The following is a 25,973-nucleotide window of genomic DNA, read 5'->3' as shown; positions in this document are numbered from 1 at the left end:
TTTGCAGATATTAATATGTATTTATATACTTGAATTTGAATAAACTTTGGTGAGGTGAACACTGGTTTCTCTAATTCTTAATGTTCCTGCCTCCCATCCTTTACTTCTTTTATTTTTGATCAGGAAACTAAGCAAGTATTTGTAGTGAGGAAGCTGTGCTCAAAGCCCTGCTGTACAAAATGGCCTATAACTCATGAAACCCCATACTCATCTCTGAGTTTGTGCAAAGCTTGTGTTACAGAGCTCTGGAAAGAAATCTAAATCACAATAAGAGCAGTAATGTAAAACTATTTTTATTGAAAATACATCTACAAAGTAATGTTTCTCAATCCACTCTGGGTGCATAGCAATGCAGAACCAGTGAGGGATGGGAAGGGAATCTTTCTATAATACCTGATTTCCATAAGAAACAACGTTAGTATAAAAAAGATCACATTCTTTGTGACACAATTCATTTTTCTCAGCTGATGTCATAGAAAGACAGCCTTTTACATTGTCTTTGCAATGTATTTCCAAACAAAATCTTAACAAAAATTTAAAATGTTATGCCATAAATTCTACAGTTAATGTTTATACACACATTCTGAATACAGTATCTATATAAAAATATCTCTAATTATATATCAGAAAATGCCTGTCTGTATCCTAGATTTGCATTCTGTTAGCAAAAAAAAAAACAACAACAAAAAAAAACCCAACAAAAACAAACCAAAATAAAACCCCAAGAATTAATAAACAACCCATATTTCCTTTCAGTCAGTCACTTAGAGATTCATTTAGAGCTTTCTTCGTTTGACGCTCAGTAACCTATATTAAACCCTGCTCACTTCATTCACTTGAGAGTTCTTGCTCACATTTTCTGAATTACTCAACTGGAGAAAACTGACAGGAATTTCAGTCCCAAAAAACCAATCTTACCTGGGAAAAGATTTGTCTTTGACCAGCATGCTGACATTTTCACTGCAGTTAATTTTACACCCTATGTATGGACTTTAAGTCACAGATAAAAAATATTGAATGTTTTTTGAATGGCTTCTGGGACAATGCAAAGGGATCCTTCACTTCTGTCATCAGAATTATTTTGGCAAGAGAAGGACGAAAGAAGAAAACAATATTTTAATCGAACAGATCAGATCATTGGACATTATAGTGCCTGTCCATTAATATTTTTTCTTTCTCCCAACTGCATCCGCATTATAAAACTTTCTGGTTTAACCTCTCTAATAATACAAGACAAAAAGGAAAAAGTGTATCATTTGTATTTCTAGAACAGGGCTTCCTCAGGGAATAATCTTGAACAAAAAAGCTACTTGTATTACAAACTCATTGTTTTCCTTGTTTTATTCTTTCCTTATTTATTCCCTGAAAATTACCTACAATATTTAATTTTAAAATCCATACTAATTAAAATTTCAACATATATTATAGTATTTATGTTTTTTCAATTTGCATATCTTTTCCTAATAAAAATACAAAAGCACCCATTAATTTTATTTTTTGAAGACTTTTACCTTATTTTTCAGAAGCTACTGGTAAACTCTCTAGGAATTAAACATTTCACATTAAGATAGGGAGCCTTCTCCAGATGGCAAAATGTAAATCCTGTTCATACCTCTATAATTTATTAGTGGATCAGGAATTTGGGAGGTTTCCAATTCAGAAAACCTCTGCTGATCTCAAGGATTCAGATTCAGAATGCAGCCCATTTAGGATGTGAACATCTCACCCTCTGCACCTTCTGTGGAAGGCTGGCATTGCCTTCTTACAATTGCTTATTAAGTAGCTCATTAGTGCATCCAGAGCGTACAATTTTTTTTATCCAAACAGAGATGAAGACACATTTTCTGTCTCAGACCAGGGCCTTGCTCCTACAAACACACACACAGATTCTTTAACTGGGTTGTGATGTTGAAATTAAGGGAGCAGATCCAGATTGGAAGTACATCCATGCATATGTAAATGTTTGTGAGTCAGTGGGAGCCAACTAGGCTAAATTTTTATAAAGATCAGCTGAATCTAATTTGAAAAACTGTCTAGATAAAATAACTTTCTCAGAAATATTTCGTCTCAGCTGGTAAAAGTGCTGATTTGGGGGTATTTTCTTCTTTATTTATATATCTTCCCCCTTTTTATCCCCTCAATTAATCTCCTGCTTTTTATTGTCCTGCTAGTACTTGAACAATAATATATCACTAGAGAAAAAAAATTCCAATAAAATAGCAAAAGTCCTGTTAATTTACTTAGCTGGATGCAGTTATTAAGTTAGAAGTGTTGATTGTGTGTTTATAGATGTTAGGAATTTTGCAACAGGTATTTAAAAAAATAAAACCATTTTCAGGCTCTGTTGTCTGTTTTTACTTTCCAGTTCATAAAAAAAAAAAAAAAAAAAAAGAAAAAGAAAAAAAAAAGAAAAAAAAAGATTCACAGGACTGAATAACATATACACAATCTCTTTTTTTATCCCCAGTTAGCGTATTTCTAGCAGGACCAGTGTTGTTGCCTGTTAATTTTTTTTTAAGTGGGAAGCCAACATATACCATGATCGCTGCTAGTTTGGAATATATTTTCATTAATTCTTTCCAGTGCGAGCATAAAGGGAGAAATCAAGGAATAGATGAACTTGGTGAATTCAAGATATAAATCGCCGGAAAAAGTGTGTGTTTTCCCACACTTGTAGTGTTGAACTCACGCTTTCTCTAGCCTACATCTTGGTTTCACTATCTATTGGTTTCTCATTCTCATTTTCTTGCGAGATCAGCTGGTATGGTTTCTTCATTTCGTTCTCCTCTATCACGGAATTACCCATCTCAGCATCCCTGTTCTTCAGCTCATGCCGTGATAAATGTTCAACAATTCCTGCTCCAATGGAGTCTCCCAAGACGTTGGTAGTGGTACGGAGACGATCCCTAGGGAAAAAATAATGAGTTACTTCCATCTGTTGCTCAGGGAAGCAAGCAGACTAGCTGCTAAAATGGTCCTCAAACAGCTGCTAGATGAGCCACCTCTTTTATTTTCATTTGCTTATCTGAACTGTGAATGTCATGATTTCTTCTACAGAAATTAAGAGATACAGTGGGTTATGGAGTCACAAAATGTGCTAATACTGTTAGCAACTTCACAGCAAGAAATGGTCATGTGATGAGGATGGCAAAGGGAGCATATGGCTTCTTGATTTTGATACTCTGGGGTATCAAGAGTTTAGGTTTATATCCACTGAACACCAGGTAAGGTGTAAGCCAGCAAAAATTTACATTGTTAGGTTTGTCTCCTGACCATAAGATATAATGTGTAATTTAGGGTGGAATCGTGCAGAAATGACTCAAACTGTGAAAATTCATCCTCTCCGAGGGCTCTGCCCATCAGATGCAGGAGGAGTGACTGGCAGTGTTAGTAGGTAAGCATCCACTACATCAGGTGGTTAGATAACCATTTGAAGGCATTATGTTCTGATAACAAAACAGGCAACTTCTTCCAGGGATCACTTGAGAAGACTGAAGGGTAAAAGACCCCAACCTCTATTTCATCTAATAGGTGTTAGATGAAATAGAGGTTGGAAAAAATCTTCCTTTCATTTATTTCCTGGACCTAGGGATATATATATATATATATATATATATGTATGTATATGTATATGTATATGTATATGTATATGTATATGTATATATGTATGTATGTATGTATGTAAAGGTATCTGTCATCTTCTACAGACAGATAAATGGAAAAACTGAGGGGCAGTACTTTGTGGTGGCAGTTACACAATTATTTTTCTTTGTGCTTTCATAGGGTAGATAGATGAACCTTTACTCGATTAGATAGTCAGCAAGGCTACCATGAATTAATTGGACAAGATCCAGTTCTGAGTCTGATTGCAAAGTTTTCATTTTCATCCTGCAAAAAAGTAAAAGACTAAAGCATTTCTTTGCTTATTTAATTACAGTGTATCTGAAAGTTTTCTTAGGATCTTAACAATTCAGGTTTCTATGTAAACTTTTGCATGCAAAAGAAACCGTAATTAAGCAACACCCCTCACCATCTGCTCTAAGAAAATTCCTTACTAGCAAGAAATAGTGATCCTTTTTAACACTTGTTTCCAACTGCCTTCCAGAGCAAAACACTGTAGTATTTCACTGCTGGTGAAATTCACTGCTAAATATGGTCTAAGCCTTTAACAGCTCCATAAGAATACTTACAAGAACCAGTCCACTGCAATGATAAGAGTGATATCATCTGTAGGCAAACCTACAGATGTGAGCACAATGACCATGGTGACCAGTCCAGCTTGAGGAATGCCTGCAGCCCCAATACTGGCAGCTGTAGCAGTGATGCTGTGCAAAGAGATGGCAAGAGCAATTAATTGATTTCTGTAATTAAACTGTAATAAAATCTCTCCTTATCATTTGTCAAACTTTCAAACCAGATATAAAGCAAGAAGGCATTTGCTCAGTAGTCAATAAAAAGATGAACCTAGTCCCTTATGTGAATGCCCTACAGCTGCAGGGGACTATGATCCTTGATCCAAACTGTTTCACTAAAACTCTATCCAGAAACCTTGAAACATGACTTTGTTGGGTGATAAATTCCCTACTAGATGCCAAGGGCCAGAAAAAAACATTATAGTTACATGTCCCCACCCACCGAAAAAACTCTTTCCACAAGCTCAAACAAGTTGAAAGAAAAGCTGGGGAGGTAGTTCTGCCCTGGCAGATCTAACACAAGAACTTTTGCTCTCTGTCCATCTCACTATAACTTCATGCCAGGTGAAGTCTCTGTCTTCCAGCAGTTGGTGTTCTGCCATCAGAAAACAGAAAGCTGCCAGAAGCCCTGAGTCACACTGTCTAGCAACTTTGTAGAAATGTGCTTGTTCACACCTGGTTTAGGAAGAATTTGTTTTCTCAGGTGGTTTTCCAGGGAGCAGCTCTAGTACTAATGTGACTTGTATGTGAATGTGAAACATTTGCCTTGGAGGGTGAAGGCAGAGTTTTGCCTTAGGCTCATGAATATTGAAATAAACTGGTAGAGTTTTTATGGGAGCACTATATCTGAACTTTCAGTGTCCCTGTGTGATAGATATGTGCCTTTGTCCCACAATGTCCACTTGACCCGTTGCTCACACTCATTTCCTCTGCACAAGTACCCATCACCCTTTTTCCTTAAATTGTGATAAGCATAATGAAATTAAAGCAGATCAGTTATTGGTGAATGCTAACTCGAGGGTTGTTTGCTGTTGTATTTCAAACAAGAAGAGTTCTGTGCTTGAAAACATAACCTGTCAGCTTCTGTCAGCTGATGTAATAAAATAGTATTACTGTTCCTTACACAGCTAGTCCTGATTGTATCCTGAAACTAGGAAAACACTACCTCTTCTAGCAATGACATTGTGATGATTATGCTTCAGCTTTGTACATGCTTTATAAACTACCTGGTAACCAGTTTTGTTAAAAGGTTATTCAAATGAGACTGCATGCTGGATGTAAATTACAGATAATCTGATACTGTAGCAGTTCTTGTTTTTAGCTCTAGATGCTTTTCTTTAATCCCACTTCAACCAGGAAGGGGTCATCACAAAGGTGGTTTTATTAAATGTAGGTAACAGTGGTTTCCATACCTGATTGTGATAATCTGTCCAAAGTTCAGTTCAAAGTTGTTGACCTGTGCAATGAAAATTGCAGCCAAAGCCTCATACAGAGCAGTTCCATCCATATTAATTGTAGCACCAACTGGGAGTACAAATCTTGTAACTCGTTTGTCCACTCCATTTATTTCTTCTAGACACTTAAAAGTAACAGGTAGTGTTGCAGAGCTGAAACAAAAAGATAATATATGATATAAATTCTGCAAAGAGGGAAAGAGAAGAGTGTCACATTATAATGACAAGAGATAGGGTTCTGTCGTAGTTTTCATGGGATCCAGCAGAATTTTTTATGCACATACTGAATTTAAGCATTTCTAATGGTGAAGGTTCCCCTAATGCTTTTGAAATTTTTTCCAGCTTTAATTACTGCCATTGTCTATGTAATCCCTAGTCTGAAAGTGTCTAAGTTCAGTGTTTGGTCACAAGGTTCTTCTGCCAGGCACAGAATCTATTAAAAATTCCCACTTCTCCATCTTCAGTCATGGAGCTAAGTCATGGAGTCATCCCTAAACCCTGTTTTCTAGAAGGTATACCAATTGGACTACTCAAACCATTAGTAAAAAATGGGTTTTCTCTTCTTGTTTGTGGGCTCCCCTAAAAAAGGCATTTTGTTTGACAGTTGCATTATTTTCCCACCTATGGGCTAACACCAGTAGGCGGCTAAGCACCACACAGCCACTCACCTGCCTCCACACCTTGTTGGGGCAGGCAAAACCAAAAGGAACAGTAAGAACAGGAAAATGGAGGGATTGAGAATAAAAATGTTTAATAAGTGTGGGAAAAGTTTGAAATAAGAGCAGAAGAAACCAAAACAATATAAGTGATGCTTAGGCACCACACCCACAGAGGGACTAGTGGCCAGCAAGTTCTGGCGTAAAATGTGGTCAGCCTTCCTAAGATCCTTTTTCCCCTTTCATTGCCAAGCATGATGTATGTGGCACGGAAAATCTCTTTACTTACTTACATCTGCCTGGCTGTGTGCCCTTCCAACCCACTATGCACCCCTCAACTCACTGTGGGGGCAGAGTGAGAGTCAGAGAAGGTCTTAACAAGAGCTAAAATGTCAGTGTGTGATCGTTGTTTTGGCCCAAAATCTAAAACATGGCACTATATGAGCTGCTATGAAGAAAGTTAACTCTGTCCAAGCCAGGCCTGTGTCTCTACATCTGATCACACCAAAGTAAAGAGGTTTTCCAATACACAGCAAGTCAGGTTACTTGATCCCAGTTAAACCTTCACTGCTGAATACTTAACAAACTTTCTAGTCTTTGAATACTCTATCAATACTGATAAAATTCTGACCAAAAATAAAAAGGAGTTGTGAAAGGTTGTGATGGCAGTCATCTCACAGTTGAATTTTAAATGGGTTTTAAATCCACTTGCAGTACAGAATGCTGTCTTGCATCAGCCTAGGTTTTTACTTCAAAATAATCTCAAACACCAAGGATTCAAATTTAGCATCACAGAATATCTGACTGAAACTTCCTGTCTTCAGGACATATTTTTAAAATCTATTAAAATGGCAGTGGTTTTATGAAAGGTCAAATAGTATAGAAATGTAGACTTCATAGTAATGTTTTCTTCTGTCATACATGCAAACAGTTTTTTAAATTCACATGACATAACTACGACCACTTGCAAAGAGCAAAACTGGCATTTCTGTTGTAGGTTCTGGTTCATAATCAGCTATCAGAATTTTGGGCATCACAAACTACTTGCAATAGCAAACTCCAAGACTAAACAAACTCACAAGGGTTCCAGCCATACAGTTTGCATCACCAAAAAGATAAATTTTATCTCAGTTCAGGATTTCTTACAGAAAATAAACTTCAAGTCAGTATTGGAGAGCGGCAGAACTGAAATACAGTGCCCAAATGAATACAGAGTTCATCAAACATTAAGCAAAATTGGTTCTTAAACCAGTAATATTAAAAAAAAGATATGGCTTTAAAATATTGTGTTATACCTGGAAGATGTTCCCAAAGCTGTGACTAATGCCTGGATTAAGCCTCCAATAAATACCCACGGATTCTTTCGAGTGATCACGAAGTAGAGAAGAGGTAGGACAATGACAGCATGAATTAGCAAACCAATGATAACTGTTACAGTGTACATGGCAAGCTGACCACCAATCACACCCATATCTTCCATCTCAACAATTTTCCCAGCAATCAAGAAGAGAATTCCAAGCGGAGCATACCTGCCAATAAGAAATCAGAATAGCATTACCAAAACAAAGTAGAGATTTGGTCCCCCATCAATCCTGTTAGTGCATAAATGCACAATTTCACTGTTAGAACGCTCCTATTCAGAAGCAGTTCAAAAATTTAACTCTTCAACTCTTAACAATTCAACCTGGATTGAACCATAGCAGGAACATTTTTGATGGGTTCAGTGGATTCAGCATCTGGTAAGGGTCTTAAGATGTATAGCATGCCTTTTGGACAGGTAGGGAAATGAATTCTCCTTGGACTTCAAGTGTAATTTAAAAGCTATTTTAGCAATCCTATTATAATTCTGCCTGTGTGAATGAAGACTAAACCGACATATGTGTGCACTATGCTGTTTCCCATGTTGTTGGGGAAGGAACACACACAGAAGTCTGATAGCTTCTGAAGATTTCAAGCTGCTTCTGACACCTAAGATTTGAAGCTTTTTATATTTTTCATGTATTTGTAGCTTTGGCTATAGCCTCTAGTATTTTTCCTATATTTCTTCCCTATGTTTAGGAACAATAAGCTAACCCTATAAATGCATTCCTAAATATTGCTTAGTTTTGTTTCAAGAAGAGTACCAGCTACAAGGACATTCTGTTTTCAATCACAATCTGGAACAGACATATCAAAAGTGAGGCAAAAGAAACCTCTGGGCTGCTTCCTGTAGGACAGGACCCCAGGAATTACTACCTAACTAACCTTTTATTTAGACAGTATCTGATAAGTATAATAATAGATTAACCATATAAAAATTGTAGAATTAATATACCACATGTGATTTTTGTCCTATTGTGTACCTGAATGGTTTCAAGTAAAGATTTGCTTTTATATTCACTCTAATATTTTTGGGAAGATCTGTTCTATTTTCCAGGCATCACTTCTGGCTATGTTATGTTTCATCCACTGGGGCACTGGATGATAAATTCATCAGCATAAGGAAATCTGTGTGACAAAGGTTGGCTGCACTGTGGAATGGCAGCACAGGTGGGATGAGCTGCTTTTGCCTATTAGGAAGGACAGCTAGAGGTGAAGAAAGAGCTGGTGCTGAGCATAAAACTCAAACATAATTCTGCTGCAGCAGTACTTTAGGTGCAGCCCTACTCCTGTAAAAGTCCACTTGTCTTCTCACAGTAAGATACCACAGAACAGAATCTTTCCACTGTAACTCAACTGCCCTTTACACCATGTGCAAGTGGATATTTATCTGAATCTTCTGCTTTAACATTTTAAAAGTTCTTGTGAAGGACAAAAGTTTTTAGTTATTGGAGCAAATATACTTATTTTTGGTTTGTATCCAGTATGGCAGTATATGTGTGTGTTCCTGGATAGACTCTTGGAGTTGATTTGGTTTTTTTCCTGTAGTAAACAAGGCAACAAGATTTCTTTTCACAGTTAAAAGAAACTTCTTTTCTTCTACCTGGAGAATAATGGGTCTTAATTTTTGAAAAGATTTCATACCTTGAAGGAAAAGGTATTTATTTACGTAATGAACACAGCAAAGAAAGCAGGAAAATTATGTGTATGTGTGAGCAGTGCAGCTAGAATGCAATAACAACTACAGGAACCAATTGTGTTGGAAAATTATGATAACAAGGTCTTGCTGTGTAGAAATAAGATTATGGGAGGGATTTGCTGGTTTCCTTTAATGAATGCTGATTAGGATGTAAGGAAACTTCAATAGCTTACTGCTGTGATTGCTATCTTTATGAAAACATAGAATAGCTCTGTATAAGGGTAGCAGCTTTTGCCATAGACTCTGATTTTTCTCATGTCAAAAGTGAAAGCCACTGAAAGAGTTGGTATGTTTGGGCAGATTATTGTCACAGAGTTACAGCTCTAGAGTTCACTCATGAAAAAGTTCCAAGGTAGATACAATCTTACTGTCTGACTTTCTGCCAAATAGATTCTTGCTACCCAGTGCCTGACTGAAGAAAAAATATTGTTAGTAGCTTAAAGAGGAATTTATCGACGAGGCACTTACCACATGATTAGAGCCACCAATCTCATGATAGCCTCATTAAGGCTATCAAAGAAGTCTTTCAATGCCTGCCCTTGCTCCCTCATGCTCCCAATCACCAGGCCAAAGCTTATTGAGAACACCACCAAGCCAAGGGCATTCACTCCATTCACAGAACCTGGAACAGGAACTATTTCCTCCTTCATTCGGGTGAGAGCTTCCATTGCTTCTGACACATTGCTTATTATGGAAGTCACCGTGGATGTGTCATTGGATGGAACAGCTACTTTAAACTTTCTCTTTTCATAGTTGGTTTTGAACTGTTAAAACAAAAAGAAAGATAGAAATTGAGTGAATCATAGCAAATGAAGGTTAAAATCACAAAATAAATTATTATTCAATACTGTGGGACATTTGTATTTTTTGCTTAATATTTCTAGGTATAAATGTACTATGATGAAAACTTGGTTTTCCTGAAAGCAACAAAACACCATATTAACTTCAAAAGCTAAATCTTCAGCTTTAGCTTCTAGAAATCTTGTTCTCGTAAATAGGCCAAAGTCAAAACTATTGATTCTTAGTTTGCATTTTATATAAATTGCTTCAAAATTCTATAGTCTTTTTTTGGCTACTGAGCATATTTTCTTGTTCTCTGGACTTCCTTTATTTCTTCATCTTTTTCTATTAAAAAATAAGACTAAGCTAAGCTAACTTTAATAAAATGTACCTCTTTTTTCTTCTGCTATGGCAAGGCCATTAGTTTACTCTGCAGTAAAAGTAACCACATTTCTTAATTTAGGAAAGGGTAATACTTTAAATGGTTCCTTTATGGAACAAACAAATAAATTTCTAAATCTCAGTATGATCCTAAATGTCTGCTTTATCTGCTTTGAAAACCAGTCTTTCACCCCTTAATGTTTTTCCAAAGAGAAATTTACACCCTGAATATTTCTGTCTAAGCACAAAAAGCCCTGAAGCTCTGTCCTGGTTAAATTCAGTTGAAAACAAAGCATACTAAATATCACTAGTATAATGTTTCTCATGTATCTCAGGATGCTGATTAGTCCATTAAAGCAGCAGAAAGCTGGTGTCAAGGTTATTCACCAACTTAAGATTTTTATTACTTTTGAGCTGCCAGGAAAAGTTTTAGTATCCTTACTGATATCTAGAGACCTGTTGAGTGCCTCAGAAGTACTTGGGTGAAATGAAGCAATTATGATCAAGATGGGAAACCTGAGTATCATCATCTTTCAAAACTAGCCGGATTTAGTGCTACTTTCTGCACCTGAATAGTTTTATGTACTCTTTCCACATATTTGAGCTATCCCTCTAAAGGCTCTAAGTCTCTCAGAATGTCAAATAAAACCTGCTTACTCGACATTTATGGAAAGTTTCTGAATAATATGTAGCAGAACTGAGATTCATGAAGGTCAGATGCTCTTTTGAATTTTGAATAAATTTTGCTTAAATGTTTTAAGATTTGAGCTGTATAGAAGTCAGCTGAGAGCTGTATGAGCAGTTGGCTGACATGGAAAAGCCCAGTTCCAATGCCTCAACCACTCAAGTCCAATCTGCGATAATTCTTGTTTGATCTCTTAGTGAGGCAATTATACTTTTTAAAGTGGAAGAATTCTCCCCAGGCAAAAACTGTTGCCATTTTTTAGGTGAAGCCTGGGGGACTGAATCAGCTCTCACTGACTGTGGAAATGTCAGAGAGGGAGGACACAGAGACTGGAACTACACAACCAGGGAAGAAGGGATGGGGTTGACTCTTTTAAGTAACAGAGTTGTTGGTTCTGAATGTCCTCCACTACCCTCAGGTTCTTCTCTCTTTCCTACCTGACTAGGTCAAAAGTATGATACAGTTTTTGGACAGAGTTGGATGTGTGCTGTCTGCCTGTTGGAACAGGCCATGAGCTAAGTCATAAACTACTCTTCCATCAGAGGTAGTATGATCTTTATTGGTCTGAGAATTGCCCCCCTCATGTCAGATAAGCTCAGAGTTGCCCATCCAGCTACAAAATTATGGTGGGGGACTGATAAGGGTTATGGATTTTAGGGACTCGCTCAGCAAAGTCGTTTTCCATTTCAGCTACTAGACTGGCCCACAGAAATGTAGGTCTTATCAGACTTATTCATCAGGCTTAGGTATTCAGAAATACTACTAGGGAGAATAGTCTTTCTGGAACCCCTTTCAGAGCAGGGGAGAAAAAACTTATTTAAAGTGAAATTCAAAATGTTAATCTGAGCAGCAGAAACAAGAGGAACTTTATTTCCACTGGAAAATTTACTTGAGCTCTTCCTTTCATTGTAGCTGACTGAACTCCAGGAGATCTCTATGGATATGCCTTCTGTGGATCTGTCTTATGCCCAAAGTTGTCTATCAAAAGCCATGAGAAGTTTCTTGGTGGAGCAAAAGAAAGCAAGGGAAACCAGATACAGGAAACAAAAGGGATGTATCCACTGAGGAAAAGAGTGTAGGGTGTCAGTTGGGTTTCATTCTTACTATTGGTTTTTCAAATAACATTAAAGGCAAAATAAAAGATTGCTTGACCACCACAAAATGTATTCTCTGTGTGTGAAATAGTGGAAAAGCCAGTTGCTTATACAAAGTGACTGGATGAAGGAGCACCTTCAAGATATTAAAAACTGTTTTGAAATAGGTGAGTTAATTAATAGCAGGGTTGACTATTACTGCTCTGCAGAGTAACTGGTGGTAAGAGATTTTTTTTGAGCTTTTATGACATTCCAGTTTTCAGCAGATCTCTATCACAGTGGTAGAGTAATCAGCTTTTAATGTAGCTCAAACTGACAGCTTAATTTCACATTGTGATTCTGCTGATCCATCTTCCTTTGCAACTTTCAGAAATAGAAGAAATTAGGCAAAATAAAACCACTCATTGTAGGCTTAAGGGTCTCAGAAGAGAAACCAGAGGTCCATACACTGATAATATGTGACAGGCTAGGCAACATCACTGAAGTCCTACTATTTTGAAGGATATATTTTCATTACACCTCCAGGAAGAGGTATTTTTGTCCCACAAGATTTTAGATACAAAATACTCATATTTTTTCCTTAAGTTCATGTACAGAGAACAATTGAGGAGGAAGATAAATGTTATTTCAATGTATTAGTTTGAACAATCACATCTGCAAATAAAATGCAAAAATAATGCATTTCTGGACCTTTTTTACAAGACATAGTGGTAATGAACAACTGCAAAATTAATTTTAATTGGCTACTATGAAATAGACAATATAAGTTTTGTATTGAATAATGCAATGAATCAGTTGTTTCATCTTTGATTATTATTTTAGTTTTATTAGTGATACAAGGTACCCAGTCATTTGACTTGGCTATATTGAAGGACTTTTGCAGAAGCAAAATTGTAACCTGGCAGCAGCACGTCCCAGTGGTTTAACTTGCAGAAGAAGTAATTGCAAATGTAACTATTCTGAAAATGCATAATTCACTGTCATAATTTATTCTGAGGTAGTGTCATTAGTACTGTCTGTGCTAGGTCTGTACGATGATGCAGCTTTTGGTGAATAATGATTTTAAAAGCAACAAGTTTGTTTAAATGCAGCCCTAAAAAATTAAAAAAGACAGAGATATTCCATCTTCTTGTTTTTTCCTTTGCTTTTCATATGGATATGTGTGAAATCATTCTAAATTTTCCATCTAAGATTTGATGACACAAGTCATAATGTAGCTTAACTAGCCCAAATTATCATGAGGAATAGATACCATATATTAGTTAGAATTCATTTCTGGATGTGTGATTAACACTTACAATTCTCTTGATAATGATAAGTCCAGGAAAGAATATGTAATTAAAAATACTTCAGAAGAAATGCAGTTATCACATGCAGTTCTTCAAGATTCAGCTGGTATCAAATTCTACCAATTCACACCAAAATTACCCTCCCCAATTTTTCTGATTGATTCTCTTTCTCTTGATTCTGCAAGTTTGCTTGTGTTTCTTCTGCGCTTTGATAGATCTCTAGAACACAGCACTATGAACAAGTAGCTAAGAAGCAGTATCTGCTTAACAAGCAGACTGCTCACTACTGCTCAGCCTCAGGCTAGAAAGAGTTTTTTTAATTTTGCAAAGCAAGAAAAATGAAGAGATAGTGGCCAGAGCTGAAATATAAACCCAAAAATTTCTTTAGATATCACTAAACTAGGGGTGAATGCAGAGGCATAGAGAAAATTTTGAACAAAGTAATCTGATTTTAGTTAAGTGTGGAATATTTACCTGCAGTCAATTTATTCAGATTCTTTTCTTACACATACAAATCACAAAAGCCTCATGTGATCTGTGCATAGTGAATGTTGAGATGTCATATCAAAAAAAAATCAGAAAATATGTTATTGAGATTAATATTCTGCTGTTTAACAGTCAGCCTGAGAGGACTGAGGTACTCAATGGGTTCTTTGTCTCAGTCTTCATTGTCTGGCATCTTTCTCCATCTCTCAAGTCCATGAAACCCCAGGTGGAATTTGGAGGAGCATAGTCCCTCCCACTTTAAGCAAAGGTTTGGAATCACCTAGTGAAACTGAATGGAGGTATATGGGACATGAAAAAATGCATCCCAGGACCCTGAGGGAACCAAACCATTCTCCATTTGAAAATTCATGTCAGTCAGATGGAAAAGGGCAGTATCTGGGGAAGAAAATGTGCAAAGAAGGAGGATGAGAAGTAAAAGAAAGGGGAGGCAGCTTTGCCTCACTTATTGTTGGGAAGAAACAGGAAAGGGAATTCAAAGGAGCAAATAACTGAAAGAGGAACAGTAGAAAATTTAGGAGTATATTTCTTAGATAAGTCCTAAGGTTCCAGTCTCCCTCCAGGACCCTTTGTCTCCCAGCAGCAACCATATAAAGCATTGCCAACTCCACTTAAAATCTCTCCCACTTTAGTTATGCTCTGCATTTCATTTTGCACCTTCCAGGACCTTCCAATACAACTAGGAAAGAAACCTGCCTCAGGATGCTGTAATACACAATGTGCACACCTGATCTATCCAAAGATGTGATTTAAATGAGCAGTGCATATTCCAGTGATGATTTCCAGGTGTGTAAAGCCATGGGTTGGTTTTGCATCGTTGAGTGTGGTCAGCTATGAGAAGTGCTGTGTTTTGTGTTTGGACCATCAAACAGGGTGTTACACAAACAGATTTGTGCCAGATGGATCATTCCTCTTCATAGATCTGAGAAACGTGAAATAATGGATGGGAATTTTGAAAAGAAAATTGTGGGGTCAGACCTACAAAATCACCTGGATACCTAAGAATATTACGCATACTTGTAAACTTAGATCTTTTTTAATGAATCTGCTGCAACAAAATAACTTTTATGTAAAAATCTAGGGTTTGGTACAAAGTTCAAAATGTAATGGTATGACAAGTTTAAAATCCTGATAGTTCAGTAGATCTTAGTACTTTCAGTTGATGTTGAAAGTCAGTAAAAACTTTCACTAAATATGTTGTCTTTTTCTACACTGATTTTACAAACCCCCTTAAGCTTTAAAGCACATGAGAAATACAAGACACTTGAATGGTAACATAATCTACAGGACATCTTTAATTAATAATATGGGCTTAGAACTTGATAGTTCAGCCAAGTTTTCTATTGAAGTAGAGTACTATCAAAAGAATTTTTTGAACTGTTTTGGAAAACTGCTGAAATGTTCCTATAACTCTTAAATGAAGATTTTTTTTCAGAAATTCAACTTTAAGTTGTGTAGGATTAAAACCAGTACTAATTTACAGTTTACATTTGGTAATAGTAATTTCTGTTTCTTTTTGTATATTTTTATCTTATTTAACTCTGTTCCTACTTTTTTTTTTACTTGACTAATTTCTCAGTCACTATTTTTGCTTTATATGTTGTGTTCTTTTGATAATTCCTATAACTCCTCTCTTCACTGTGTTCATTTTGCATGAATCTATGAATGAAGAAAAACAAATATGCTCAGTATTCTAAATGGCCACATTCCTTTGGCTGTAGTTCTTGTCTTGGTGTTATGTCACTTAATGTATACCCTAGAGCTGAATAGAACCTTTTTTGTCTTTTTAATGGTAATTTGCTATGTCAAAGTGGAAATTACTGTTAACTTCTAAATGTTTGCCTCACATATGTTGAAGAGCTAGAAGGAGGTAATCAAACATGCCAACATGTGCAAGAGTTGGATCATTTTGTTGCTGTGAATTTCCTGTATTGTTTTGTGCCAGGGTCTTATCACCTTCTTTGGCTTTTTTTTTGATATCTCAATACTAAGTGCTTGGACTTTCTTGTCATCTATAAATTTAACTATGTGCATCTTCTGGCACTGTCTTTCATAAAAATACCAACAGGGGTACTCACAATCCTTCAAAACTTCCATTGCTATCTCCACAAATTTTAAAATTCTTACGGTCCCCTGCTCAACTATTTCATTTTTTTTATTTTAAAAACTATTTTTTCTCAGAAGTAAAAAAAAAAAATCAAACCAAAAAAACTCCAAACAAAACAAACAATAACAAAAAAATCAAGAAAGAGGAAATGAGCAATATTATGGAAAAAAGATGGTACAATTTATGTTTCAGAAACCTTTGCGATTTTTCTAGTTTGTTTTTTTTATGTATTTTTCATTTTTGTTTATTATGAAGTCTCTACATTTTCCTTTAAGGCATTTATATCCATCATTATATCTAAGATCAAACTAATAGCCTGTTATCTGCTTAAATAATTTCCCCAGTCTTTTTGAAACTACAATCTGGAAGACACCTAGATTGCTTTCGAGAGCTCTAGATAACAACTTCCAAACTTGAGAGATTTATGAAAAATACTTGCTGCTACATCCATAATTTTATGCTCTAATTATGTAATTATTTTGAGATAAAGATCATATATTTCCTGTACTTTATTACATTACATTCTTTGAATTTATTTCTAGTTTAGATATAGACTTCTGCATTTCTATACTGCTCTTCTGCATCACTATACTGAGTTCATCAACATCCTTGCTGAAGACAAAGGCATGGCATTTGGACCTGGGTCTAGTTTGTTTTTAAGCTTTAATCTAGAAATCTTTAATGCAGAAAGTGACTCCTTTTTACTGGTTTTGTTTATACAACTAAAGATAATGTTACAATTCCTTTTCAATTCTTCTGCAAGATGTAACTCAGCTGGATCTTGAAAAGTTTATACTTTATGCTCTTCTTGATCTCCACATTTCAGCTTTTTTTATTGCTACAGCAGTAACGTGTAAATCATATCAGTTCAAGATGGTCTGTGAGGTCAATATGAAGCAATTAGGTTATGGAAATACACATTCTAGGTTTCACTGAATCACTAATGTTCTCATTTAAAAAAACAAATGTAACTAGGTATTATTATTTTGTCCATTGAACAGCTAAGATTAAGACTGGGCTAATGATAGAGGATTTTGTGAAGCAAGATAAAAAAAGCACTCCTAGGGACTTCTACTGTAGGTGACAAGAAGTTCTCAATTTTTGGTTGGTTGGTGGTGTTTGTTGTTGTTGTTGTTTTGTTTGTTTGTTTGTTTGTTTGTTTGGGGTTTTTTGTTTTGTTTTGTTGTGGGGTTTTTTTGGTTAATGTCCAGATTTTTTTTTCTTCTGCTTTGAACCTATGTGTATTTGTCACATGACGTTCTTGAAAATCTACCAGTCTTTGCACAGGTGTTGAATATCTCAGTATCTCCCAGGTTAACACAACACTGTTTTATAAAAGCAAGTCCTGAATTCACTTTAATGAACCTTGCTGTCAAGTTATGAATTTGACATATTGAAAAAAGTAATTTTTTGATTTGCCAAGCTGGGTGGGTTTTCTTCACTTCTCATAGCAAATACTGTTTCTCAATACCATTGGAAACAAAACAGATTTGGTTGGTTTAGTTCAGGGGTGATTTTTTGACATCTTGCAGCAAATACAAGTTACATTTCTCCTGTAAGTACAAGCAAGTTTTGCCTTAGGAATGATATTCCTAAGGCAAAAGTGATTACATTTAATTTCTTACTCTGCCATGTTTTATTTGGAAATGAAAAAAAATAGTTTTTACCTGTTTGAAGCAAGCTTCCACCAGATTTGGAGGGAACATATTTCTGTGAAAGAGAAAGAAAATAACATGAGAAGTAATAATACACTAATAATTCCTTTAGTAAGGACACAGCTAATAAAATAATTGAACATCTAATTTTGAGGAATCCTAACACAAATGTGTGATTACATATACAGTGAGTAGAGCTTTGCATGTAGCATTGGCCTGGTTAGCTTTACCAGGACGAAAGGTAGGATTGGATAGCTCCTGGCAACTGGAATCTCAATATTCAGTATTGTAGAGCAGATCTGGTTATGGAGAAGCATATTAACAAAATTACTAAGTGTACAAAGCTCTACAGGCTCACTCTTAATTTTGTACTTATTAATGCATTATGAATCCAGATTAATAAATAGTCTAATAATATTTAATATATTTTGAGTTCTCAAACAATTTTTGCATTTATGTAGCCTAGTACTTAATGATATTTATCACTTGATTTAGTCTTGTTGTGGTTACACCCCAAATCTTTCTGAAGTTTGAGTATTCTATAATAATAATACATACACATGTGTGTACTTTTGTTGCAGATGGGGGTTTGTTTCTTTGTTTTCCTTTGTTTTGTGCATTTCTGAGAGATTTAGAAGTAGCCTAACTGAATAAATCTTGAGGAATCTGAGTGCAAACCTCTTCATGGAGGTTTCTGTAGTCCCCCTTTCTGGCAGCGTGATCCTTGGAGGCCTTTCTTCGTGTCTCCGTATTCTCCAAATGGGTTAGTGGAACACAAAATTTTGGTGGTTTTACCTGTGGAAAAGCTCCTGAGTTCAAAACCTCAGATTCCCTATTCCCTGGAATATAGCTTTGACATATTAGCTCTGTAAAAGAGGCACTGCAGAGTACTCTGAGCAAGGTAAAAAACAAGATTTTATGTCTGTGCCCTCTATTTCAAGCATTTTAGTTGCCTGTTCCTGGAAGTTATTACCCATTCACGTAATTGAATAAATTAAATAGATGCACCCAGACTGGTTATACAATTCAAAATCAAAATAAATAAATCAATCTAAATCAGGGGTTCAAGTGAAGTGAGAAATCTGTTGCAAGCTGGAAGAAAAGGGGAGGAATTTAGTAATAAGGTCTGTGCTATGGAAGAAGGAAAAAGGACCCATGCAGATAGCAAAACAGAGGTCTTTCTTTTGAGAGGAAGGAAGGAAGGAAGGAAGGGCAGAAGGAAGGAAGGACGGAAGGAAGGGCGGAAGGAAGGAAGGGCGGAAGGAAGGGCAGAAGGAAGGAAGAAAGGAAGAAAAGAAAGGAAAGAAAGAAAGAAAGGAAAGAAAGAAAGAAAGGAAAGAAAGAAAGAAAGGAAAGAAAGAAAGAAAGAAAGAAAGAAAGAAAGAAAGAAAGAAAGAAAGAAAGAAAGAAAGAAAGAAAGAAAGAAAGAAAGAAAGAAAGAAAGAAAGAAAGAAAGAAAGAAAGAAAGAAAGAAAGAAAGAAAGAAAGAAAGAAAGAAAGAAAGAAAGAAAGAGAGAAAGAAAGAGAGAAAGAAAGAGAGAAAGAGAGAAAGAGAGAAAGAGAGAAAGAAAGAAAGAAAGAAAGAAAGAAAGAAAGAAAGAAAGAAAGAAAGAAAGAAAGAAAGAAAGAAAGAAAGAAAGAAAGAAAGAAAGAAAGAAAGAAAGAAAGAAAGAAAGAAAGAAAGAAAAAGAAAATCTTTCTTTCAGTATTAAAAGCTACAGCTTGATTAGGAAATAAATCCATGTATCCCTTTTTAGCATTGTAAAGGTTGGAGATATTTATATCACAGAGTTGAAAGAAATTTGGCAACTATGCACTCACTGTTTAAAATTCTCTACTTCTGCTCTCTGTGCATCTAAGATTACTGTCATAGCTATTGGTACAGAAAATGTGCAATATCATAGCCATACCTGATTAAATCAAGAAAGGCATCTGCTGCTGTCACTTGCACAATTTTGCCTTCTCTGTGCATGTTTTCCTTCGTACCTTTCCCGGGGTGGATGATGACCACAATGATTATGCCAATCAGCACAGCAATTATTGTAGTGCTCATGTAGTAGACTACTGCTCGGACTCCCATCTTCCCTGAGGCTTTACTATCCAGGGCAGCAATTCCTAGTAAATTTAAGCACAACAACATTCACCTGATACAGTTGTGAGTAAAGAGGATGAACTAAGCATGGTGGAAATAGCTCTGTGGGAAGAGTTTTGATGACGACCTTTGAAGCTACCCAAGGCAAGACATCCCTCTTTTGCAGCTCTGCCACTGTCTTCCCATCCCATCCCTAGTTATATAATTTTCTATTAAAAGAGTTACAGCCTTCTGTACTTTCTTACACTTCTAACCTTCTTACACTTCATTAAAAGTCAAGATTATTGGTCTGATGCAGTGTGGCCCTCCCTATATTCCAGTGAGATATTCATGGTTTCTTGAACCATGCATCTTGAACATCAATGATGTTAACCATAGTCTGAAAAATGTGCTGCACATAATCTGTAATTGTAAGATAGAAAAGAGAATACTCTTAAGTAATGTTGACAACGTTTACAACAATTAACATGTATGAGGAATTTTCTTAATCCCCAGTGGGTAACCTCAGATTACGTCTGTCCCAAGCCATGGGAGTTTAAAACAGATTAAATGCTGCTAGCCTGTTTCAGAAGATCTTTACTGTTGCATGAATAAGTCTTCATAGTCCTTCATAATCTTTGCAGAACTTGAAACATTAATCCCGATTCTTGGCTCTGTTTGGATCTACTCTGGATATCAGAGTGCTCCCTATGGCATCTTCTGTAGTGTTTGCATTGAGGAATGGCTGCAATGTGTTTTCTAACAGAAGGTGCAGTTCTGTCAGGGAAAGAGTTCTGAGTCTCTGAGAAGGAATGTCTCACAAGAGCTGTCAAAAGTGGAAATGCTCTTTCTCTTTCTAGCAGATGCAGCTAAGTCTGATAGTCCTTAGAATGTCCTGCTGCTCCTTCTTGATATTTGCCCATACTCCATCGGGAGTATGATGGCTGTGCTGTCTGCCTCAAAGCAGAGCTCTTGCTTCTTGCTGCAATCAAGCTCTCAAAGTGCAGAATTAAAAAAGGGTTTAGGAAATGATCTTTAGTTTTGTTATCTTTTCCTATATGGAATTGCCTAATCTGTACTTCTGAAGACTGCCTACACATTTATATGAATGCTACCTTTGAACATATAAAATATAAAAAAAGAGTTGACCAACTTCTGCTCTGGATGTCTGTCTCAGAGGAGAAAGTATTTAAAATAAGGCAGGAGGACTGCAGGAATATAAATAATATTATAATTAATTATAAATAATAATAAATTAATTATATAAATTAAAAATTAATTATAAATAATATTAAAATTATTATAAATAATATTATAATATATATATTATAATATAATAAACTTGAATCATGGCCTGGCAAAACTAAATGTTTTTTTATTTATTGAAGATATATAATGCTTCTGTCAGTCTTCTAAAGGAGGAAGTACATTCTCTTGGAGCTACAGTGAAAGCACTCTAGTCCCTGATGTAGCTGAGATCAAGGAGGTGTCCCAGGCTCTGATCAAATCTTCAAAGCATAAAACCAATCACATGCTTTATACTTACCTTTTCAGTCCAGCTTTTTTCATTTTCTGCCGTTTTGGCGGAAACCATTAGAGCCAGTAAGATTTGTACCCTCAAAAGGAATTGTGAAGGGACATCACTAGAATCACACTCTGAATTGCTTGGTTTGTGTGTGTGCCATTGTAGTAGAAGAACAAAGTATTACTGGTACAGCAAGAAACTGAACATGGAAATCCAGCATTTGATCCTTCATTGCTCTACTCAGCTTTTCTGTCTGCGAAATCGGATTATTATGTTCATGATAAGTTTACATTTATGTTTTGAAATGCTGTGAGGAAAATAGTAAACACTAGCAAGTTACAAACAGCTTTTGTAACTTTACAAAATGGAAGTCCTGTAACTCTCTTATTTGTGCATGGATGATTTGGGGTTTTTTTAGAGTCTTCAATTAACGTAAATATGAAATACTGCAAATACACTTACCAAAAAAAAAAAAAGTTAATAATTTTTTGAGAATTTCAGATCTACTATCAAACTGCACAGCATTTATCTCAGACAGCATTTTTTACAAATTTTATTTTAAAGTATTAAAATGAAACTTAAATCATAATTTACAAAGTGAAAAATTAATGTTTACATACTAGTCCAGTCAATTCCATTTTTATGTATTTTAATTTTTTTTCCTGTTCTTATTTTTCTTTCTGAAGTAGTAACAATTTTTTCATTTTTGTATAAACCATTTTTAAACTTGTTTTGCCACCTGAGCACAAATATTAACCGGTACAGTTTCATATGAATGTTTCGAAGTGCAGAAATTTTTGAATTAGTCAGTTCCCAGTAGTCAGTCCTTCACAGATAAAAGGTTCAGGAGGAGAGGCTGAGCACTTTCATTCTTAGAGGATTAGGAGGCACACCTGCCTGTGCTTTAACCAAGCCTAGTTGTTTTTTTTGTACTTCCCCCTTTATGGTAGTTTGAGCCTCCTACACTCCAAAAATCACTAGGAGTCAGTGTAGGGCATACCTTACCAGTAAAGATTGCTGTTTTGAAGGATTTAGGTCTTTTGATCCTATTTTCTCCTTGGGCTGATCCTGGTTTTGAGTGGTGAACCCTGTGAAAGCAGTATGTCAGGGAGCAAGAGTCATGCTCTTGTCTTTGTAAGCTGCTTTCCAGCCTGATTTCCTCAGGGGCACTCTGAGGGACTACGTGGCTCCTCAAGTTAGGTTGCTTAGTCTCATTCCTGCTCTTGCTATAGTATAATTTATTTCTCAGCTTGGACATAAGGAACAGGAATTCCTCTCCTCTTGAGCTGTAAGTGCTCGTGGCATGTGTAGCAGCAAGCATTCAAAGCAGAGGGATGACAGGCCTAAGCACGAACAAAAGCTGTATGAAGAGGCAGCAAGTGCTCACCTCCGAGAGCCCTGACTGGGGACCTTCTGGGCAGTCACCCCTCCCACTGCAATTAATGGGAACTCAGCAAACTGCAGAAGTTTTCAGCACACCACCAACAACTATTGTCTAAAACAATATTTAAAATCTGTTTTTTAAACACAAGAAAGTGAAAGGGGTTGTTTTCTTTGCATTTTAAGATGTTGACAAGATTTCTGAGAGCTGAATAGGGCTCTGGGAAGGTCCCCAAAGCTTTCACGTGTCACAAAGCATTGCATCCTCAGTGTGTCTTTTCACAGTCAGCCAGCAAAACCCCCATTGTCCCGCGGGAGATGTATGTGCTCCTTTCATCCCCTCGCTGCCCTCTCCTCCACACGCTGCTGGCTCCAGCACCTCTGCCTCCTCTCCTCCTCTGCCCTCCCCTTCCCCAGGGGGCCTGGGAAACTCTGCCGTGCCACCAGTCCCCACGCACAGGGATGCCCTGCAGTCGTCAAGGCGATCTGGAGCAGAGCCCCTGTAATTTCTCCCAGCGTGTGCGCTCACACAACATGAATGGGAATGATTTTTTAAGTACTGGTGGGGAGGGAGGGAGCTGGGGAGAAGGAAGGGAAGAAAAGAAAGAAGAGGGTAGGCATAAGCCTGTAAACCTGCAAAAAACTCCCCAGCCTTTACCCCTGTCTTCTTCCTTCACCTACCCCTTCACTCTCTTGAGAAGTAACACTGTGTATGGAACAAAGACATGAAAAGGAGTTCTCCAGAGTGTCACAAAGCAAAGCACTATTTTGTTCTTTAACAAAAATGCTAGAGAAGAAATGAAAATATTTTAGAATATAGGAGAGGCAAAGAGAAGGTAAATATATAATTACAAGAGAAAAAAGAGAAAAGATGCAGGGAAAAGGAGAAAAAAAAAATCTAGTTAGCTCGAGTTTAACAATTCTGAATTGTTAATCTGGTATTTGTGATTCCTCACCTGACTTGATCACTGTTCTGTAAATTGGCATGAACTATAGATTCTGTGAATCATCATGAATAGCTACTATATTATGAATAGGTACAATATTATGACTAGTTTCATGTAAATTGTATTTGTTTATATTGTATTTATGATTTTATATTATACAGAATTTTAGTATATACCAAATCCAGAGTTGCTGCTATTTTTAATTTTCTAGCTATTGAAAGCATGCTGCATGCAATCTATGTGTAATCTTGGATTATACCAGGGCACACAGGTGCAGAGGAATGGTACTGTACTCCTGCAAGATCAGGCATCAAATACACTGAGCATGTTTTCTTTAGATAATGCTTAAGCCAAACAGCTTTGAATCTGTTTGTTCAAGAATAAATTCCAAGGAATTGTTTTAAAGGCTGAAATGTAGAACCTATGCTAAAATTCCAATGGCTTCAGAATACTTTCTCCCTTTAATTAGCACAATAGAATCAACAGAATAAACTGATTTTTGCAGAACAGTCCAATGTCCTCAATGAGCTATTTCAGTCTGAATCTTGAGTTTATGCCTAATTTTCCCTATTACAGTACTTTAAACTTTCTACCTGTCATTTTTCCTTTTTTTCTTTTTTCTTTTTTTAGAAAAAGGAAATATACATATTACACAATTAGATGCAAAATGCTTTTTTTTCCACAACAGTAACTGGTCAGCAGCTGGTATGCATGAAGCCCTGTGTGTAAACTCCTAGTTAGCAAAGCATCCTTGGGTTTATATTTGGCTCCAAAATTAATCACTACCATAAATAGTAGCTTTTAAATAGGATCTCTTTTCTTACACTCCAGAGTAAATAGCAACCTCTGAGGAAAAACAGTAATTTTGTAGGATTGATTTTAGTACCTTGAGTGATTTTATCTTTCCTCAGAGCAAGCAAGACTGGGGCTGGGAATAGGAGATGTGCATATGAGCATATACATTTATGCAGGCCTATAATTTCAGTTTGAAAATGGATACAATGCTCAGCCACTGCTTATCATATTGAAAGTCCCTGTCTTTGAATATTTTTGCTGGCCTTTAAAAACTTTTGAAAAAATTAAGTATTTTATGTGTTTGATTTCCTACACTAAAATTCTTGTGGTATTACTTTTTTCCCCAGTGTTTTTAAAATTTTTGTTTCTTTAGAATCCCTTTTGATGCATAATGATAACCATTTAAAATATAGAACATTTCAGCTGGGGCTGAAATGACTATCTAGGCCAACTAGACTTCAAGATTGACCAAAAATTAAAGTTAATAATGGCACTGACTTCTTCAGCACTGACAGGTAGGGATTATTGGCCACCTCTCTGGGAAACTTGTTCTAGTATGCTGCCTCTCTGGAAAGAAATGTTTCTTAAGGTCCAGTCTGAATCTCCCCTGGTGCGGTCTGTATCATTCCTACTGATCCTGTCACTTGATCCAGGGAGGTGAGATCAGCATTACCCTCTCCCCTTCCCCTCCTCAGGAAGCTGCAGAGAGCAGAGAGGTCGCCCCTCAGCCTCCTTTTCTCCAAACTGGACAAGCCCAAAGTCCTCAGTCACTGCTCACGGGATAGTGGTGATGCTGCTCAGCAGGTGAGGGACTGTGCTCACAGCCCAGATGCTCTTGGCTGAGCAGTCACTGCCACGAGGTTCCCATCTCTGGGCACAGGACTGAACACCTCTAGGTCAGGATTCTGCCAAGATGTAGCAACATGTTGATGAAAATACATAAAATAATGAGCAATTCTGAATAAGTACATAGAACAAACTCTCTATTCTGTTCCTTATACATAGCGACTTCTTGAAACAAAAAAAGAGAGGATGAATTCCTTCCTTATTCAGCATATTAGAACTGAATTGATGGCACTTCCTTGCCAATGGAGATTTTTATATAAATTCCCTTTATGTGTTTTGAACTATGTCTTTATGCACAAAACATTATGAACAGAGCATCTTTCTATTCCTAATTATTTTCCTGTTTACTTTTTATGGTGTCTTCATTAGGAAATTGCAGTTGCTTGTTAAGGACTCCTATGGTGGAGCAGTAATAATGGCAACTGTTGACTCAGGAGTGTTGCCCTAATTTTGTTTCTTTAAGGTTGTCTTTCACTCTCCTAATGAAGCAGTCTCAAATGGGCTACTCCCACCGCCCACATCCACTAAGCGCTGTGTGATGAGTAAACTCTCA

At 36.5% G+C, this 25,973-nt stretch overlaps 1 protein-coding gene across 1 annotated transcript in view; it reads right to left on the bottom strand.

Annotated features, from left to right (window-relative positions):
- Nucleotides 1-267: 267 nt before the first annotated feature.
- The window catches only part of SLC1A3 (solute carrier family 1 member 3), a 65,799-nt gene continuing 40,093 nt past the window's right edge, over nucleotides 268-25,973 (bottom strand). Inside the window, exons 4-10 of the mRNA XM_063423006.1 lie at nucleotides 19,767-19,971; nucleotides 17,869-17,911; nucleotides 9,830-10,125; nucleotides 7,599-7,832; nucleotides 5,606-5,800; nucleotides 4,191-4,325; nucleotides 268-2,906 (exon numbers count right to left, since the gene is read on the bottom strand). Coding sequence (XP_063279076.1) covers nucleotides 2,702-2,906; nucleotides 4,191-4,325; nucleotides 5,606-5,800; nucleotides 7,599-7,832; nucleotides 9,830-10,125; nucleotides 17,869-17,911; nucleotides 19,767-19,971 — 1,313 coding nt within the window. The 3' untranslated portion in view covers nucleotides 268-2,701. The remainder of the gene's footprint in view (nucleotides 2,907-4,190; nucleotides 4,326-5,605; nucleotides 5,801-7,598; nucleotides 7,833-9,829; nucleotides 10,126-17,868; nucleotides 17,912-19,766; nucleotides 19,972-25,973) is intronic.

This window comes from Prinia subflava, chromosome Z, assembly GCF_021018805.1.
Source record: "Prinia subflava isolate CZ2003 ecotype Zambia chromosome Z, Cam_Psub_1.2, whole genome shotgun sequence".
NCBI classification, from domain to species: Eukaryota; Metazoa; Chordata; class Aves; order Passeriformes; family Cisticolidae; genus Prinia; species Prinia subflava.
This window is presented reverse-complemented; position numbering and strand designations above follow the sequence as displayed.